Here is a 4569-nt window from a genome sequence, read left to right as displayed (position 1 = left end):
ATAACAATAATATTAGAACTAAATTGCAATTACCAACAACCAAAAAAATTATATAATAGTAGCAACATTTAATCCATTGTTTGTGTTATATTACCATGATTAAATCCTGAAATGGCTCAAAACGAAACCTATAATTTAGGATCATCTCCTGCCCTCCAATTATTCTCAAGAACAATAGTATTGATCTGTAAATTAATTAAAAATTAATTTGATTAAACTCTACTAGATGCTAAAGAAATATTCATGATTTTTAATTTTAAAAAAATGCATATTGCAAATTAGGAGTGATGATAACAATTGATCTAACCTGCAAGTATCAAATACGTATTGATAAATTTAACATAAATGTTTAAAAAAAAAGCTAAAATACAATTTATTCTATAATTTATGTACATGATCATCAATGCATTTTGTTATAGCATTATGATAATATTATGTAAATAAACAATAAATAGTTATTGGGTTACCTACTCTTAATTGTACTCGTTTAACAACAATCATAATAACTGTGTAAACAAATGATGATTTCATCATATAGTTATAGTCGTAGTTTGAATGTTATAAATGGTCACTTGAAAAGCGGTTTTCCTAGAAGCCACGTATCCATAACTGGAATAATGAAATGATGTTAATATTAAAGTTGCGGTTCGATATTTTCTCGGCTTCGAACGTCTTCCGCAATTACGTGCATCTAGAATGAATGGTTAAACATTAATTCATTAAAAAAAATATAACGCTGCGCTAATATATATTAAAAGACTAATTAACTTAAGTGGCGATGGAAACATAAAAAAATTAATGAAATAACGAAAATTGTGTAGTGTTAATCTAAGCGAACTCGAATATTTGGATGAGTTAAACTTATAGGGAAAGATAATAATAATATGTGCATGTCCTTACCTATAGATAAAATGCGAAATCCGAGCGAAAATAAAGTCCCAGCTGTATGTTGATGAGGATGCACTTGCACACATTTATCGAATGACGACGACGGAAACAGAAGTTGAATTTTGCTTCTATAGTCACATCTCGACTTCAATCGTCTTTCACTTGTTAATTCTCTTATTTTCGGAAGACAATTCAACGTCACGACACGGGTTTTGTTTTGTTTTCTGAAGATAATTGTATCGGATTGAGCGAACCCAGTTGGATGCTTACGTAACAGTGCTAGAGAGAATGATCATTAGAGAAAGTAAATGAAACGAGGGTTGATTTCTATAAAAACAGTAACACGTTTTATTTATAATTTTATAAGCGTATTCATACTATGACTAGCTGTACATGTTTTATTTTTTTTTTAGTTTAGTTTACTTTTAATCAATATATATATAGTCAATTTTTTTCATATATATATATATAGAATATATATATATACTTTTATGTCATTATAAATATTTAGATTTATAGCGTTATTCAAATTTACAGTATTCACAATCTTGCGGAAAAGAAATTAATATTTATGTATATATAGACAGAGATAGAGAAGAAATACATCAAGAAAATCATAATAACAGGTAAAAATCGCCTAAATTACATAAATAAAGGCGAAATCGTAATACAACGGATCAAGAAACAAAGCGTTTTGTATTTTTTTTTTAAGTGTGGATTTGTTTGTAAATTAATTAAGTAACATTATATACAAATTCAACTTCTTTGGTCTAGCTATTTCAGCTATAATTCTTTTCACGGAAAATAATTAAATTAGAAGAAAAGAAATTAAGGAAAAATCAGATCTCCAGAAAAATATAAACAAATTGACAATTATATATATATAGATACGTTTTCTTTGTTAATCATTATTTTTGGTAGTCCAAAATTTTTCCGATTCCGATGATGAATGTTTTTTTGTTTTTGTTGGATGCTTCACTGCGGTGGTTTTCTCGCTCGCTCGAATTTTGGACTCCCAAAATCACAAATGCTTTGTTGTTTTACTCCCTACAAGACAATGTTTCAAAAATAAAAACGCAGGAAAAGAATAGTGCTGCAAAACAATCGAGATTTTGGATTATTAATAGTCGTCTGATTATTGTTTTTTTTTTTCTCTTATTCCTCTTTCAACCCACGTACTTTTTGACACATTCTCATATTAATATTTATCATTATAGTTCTGCTTGTTTCGTTCTATTACACAGTTTTCTCCTTCCCTAAACGAATTTTATAACTCGAAGCTTCCATTAATTATTGTCTTTACATGTGTATAATAGAATACTTTTAAAGTTTAGTAAATTAAAAAATATATAAGATACAACGCGAAATCAAAAGTGGAATGTTTAGTTTTCGTATTTATTTTGTGTTTTTTTTTTTTTGGAAATGATTATTTTTTTTTTGGCTGATATATATATTTACAACATATATTTGTTAACTATAGGTTTTCAGTTTAAATTCCCATTTGGTTTTCTTTTACAAGCTATAAGATTTTTTTTTTGTTTTAATTTAATGTGGAAACATTAAAGGATTTTCTTTGCTCCAAGCATACACGTTATTATAATAAATATTTTCTTTCCTTGATTATTATACTTATTTAGAGAGTTATTACAATACTTTTTCGTCTTTGACAATAATTTTACACCCACTAAAACAGTTCTCGCATCTCTTGCTTGCACGAAGTTACGAACACACGGAAGATATCCTCGCCGGTTCTTCGTCTCTCGGCGAATTTTTTGATAGCGGTTAAAGAAGAAACTTGGTATTTTCTTTGCTTTTGTAATTACTTCTACGTTTTGGCATTCAAAATCAAGGAGAGGTCTAGTAACTAGTGAAAGACAAATGGGAGTAAATGTAAGTTGCGTTGGCGCTCGGTTTTGTTGTTAATTATTAGGTAATCCAAAATATGGGGCATTAAATCCGAGAAAAACTTTATGCACACTGATAGTCTCGAGTCGCTTCCGGTGTTTTCCGTTTCCATGGTAATCCAGTTAGCGGTCGTTAGATTTGCGGGGTGGCGGAAAATCAACCAAACGGCGAGAAAATTAATAAAAAACGAAAGGAGAAGAACAAAACAAGATCGTAGGTCTGAGACAGAGCTGTAATGAGGATCACTACCACGCCCGGGGTGGTACGCATGCGCCGTCTTCCCGACGACCTCTTCTCCGAGGTGGTGGTGCTCGTAGTCGTCGAGGGAGAAGGCGATGTCCACCGACAGATCCATCCTCATAATCATCATCTTCATCATCATCACATTACACACTATTATCACAAGAGAATCATTACACATGATGCACATCACACCATCACTCTGATCACACGTTGTAGCACACCTGCTGGATCTGTGGAAAGGTAGATGCGATAGGTATCGCAGAGGTGACGTACGGGTGAAGTCTATGGGCGCGAAGATACTGTCGATACTTCCCGGTTAGGATATGCTTATCCTCCGGGCGATTCGACGAACGATCCGTATCGGCGGTCCAGTGACTGTGGGTATGGTGATGATGTCCGGCGGCTGCGGCGACCGCATTGACGGAGGTTTCAGCTGAGACGGACGCCACATTATAATACCGCTGGCACGTAGATATAGGCACTAGGGGCGGCATCGGCTCCCAAAGTTGTTGGCGAGCGGCAACAGCAGCCGCACTCTCCGCCGCCGCGTATTGTACAGGATATTGAGCGGCCTGCTGAGGCACCTGCTGCGGTATCTGCTGACCACGAGCAGAACGTCTCTTTGATCCAACCGCCGCCGTCACCGCCGAGCTGGACGTCGATAGAGCAACGGCAATGGAGGAAGAAGTCTGACGCGACGACATCGGCGTCGATGATGTGGTCGTCGTCTGCTGCTGCTGTTGCGACGGTTGTGGCAGGTTGTTCACAAAGGGACTCCTCCTTTGACTCTCGATCTTCCGGAAGTAGCAGGGGTGGATCATCAGCAGGGGTTCGTTTCGAACGCCGGCCGGAGGTTTAGCTTGATTCGGTAATTCGTATTCGACACTGCAGTCCACGTGCAGAGGTCTGGAGTAGTCCTTCGCGACGGTCCTCGTAGGTGGCTGAGGTGGCGGTGGCAACTGCTGGTCGTAACTAGGGTAGCACGTTGCCATGACTGGGCCGTTGTTATTGGTATTAATATTAAGGTCGTCGTCAGCTGTTACAACTGTGGACGACTGGATAATGTTGTTGTTATTGTTGCTGCAGTAGTTGTATTTGATGTTACTACTGTTATTGTAGTTGCTGGATATTGGTGCGGTGATGTTGTTCACTGACCGAACTGCGGCCCTCGACTGGCAACGCATAGAATCGGATGCGGCGCCGGCGAACGGAATCCAGTTGGCTGCCGTCTGGTGGGGGTAGGAAATCGATGCTCCCGACATTTTGACTCAACTGTCTGCGACCACGTCTATCCATCGACTACTACGACTACTCCAGTCAGCTGCGTCACCGTCGTACACTAATACATCAGCACGCAAACTCGCCTATACACTTGCATACACACTCATACACACACACCGCACGCACACTCTCTCAATAACTAAACGATATTACACTATTTAGAAAATCACCCCAAAAACAGAGGCTTGTCCCAATAAAAGTTATCAAAATTGTTACAGATCTTAGCCATTGATTTATGAATGAATATTAATA

General features: G+C 36.9%; 1 protein-coding gene across 1 annotated transcript; it reads right to left on the bottom strand.

Moving 5' to 3' along the window:
- Positions 1-2408: 2408 nt before the first annotated feature.
- LOC108564158 (centrosomal and chromosomal factor-like) lies at positions 2409-4345 on the bottom strand. Its single transcript, XM_017923098.1, has one exon. The coding sequence runs from the start codon at positions 4296-4298 to the stop codon at positions 3240-3242; it is 1059 nt and encodes a 352-aa protein (XP_017778587.1). The 5' UTR covers positions 4299-4345; the 3' UTR covers positions 2409-3239.
- Between the last annotated feature and the right edge of the window lie 224 nt (positions 4346-4569).

This window comes from Nicrophorus vespilloides, unplaced genomic scaffold (genome assembly GCF_001412225.1).
Source record: "Nicrophorus vespilloides isolate i.1.1-1 unplaced genomic scaffold, Nicve_v1.0, whole genome shotgun sequence".
NCBI classification, from domain to species: domain Eukaryota; kingdom Metazoa; phylum Arthropoda; class Insecta; order Coleoptera; family Silphidae; genus Nicrophorus; species Nicrophorus vespilloides.
Note: the sequence above shows the minus strand (reverse complement) of the source record. Positions and strands in the feature narration are given on the sequence as shown.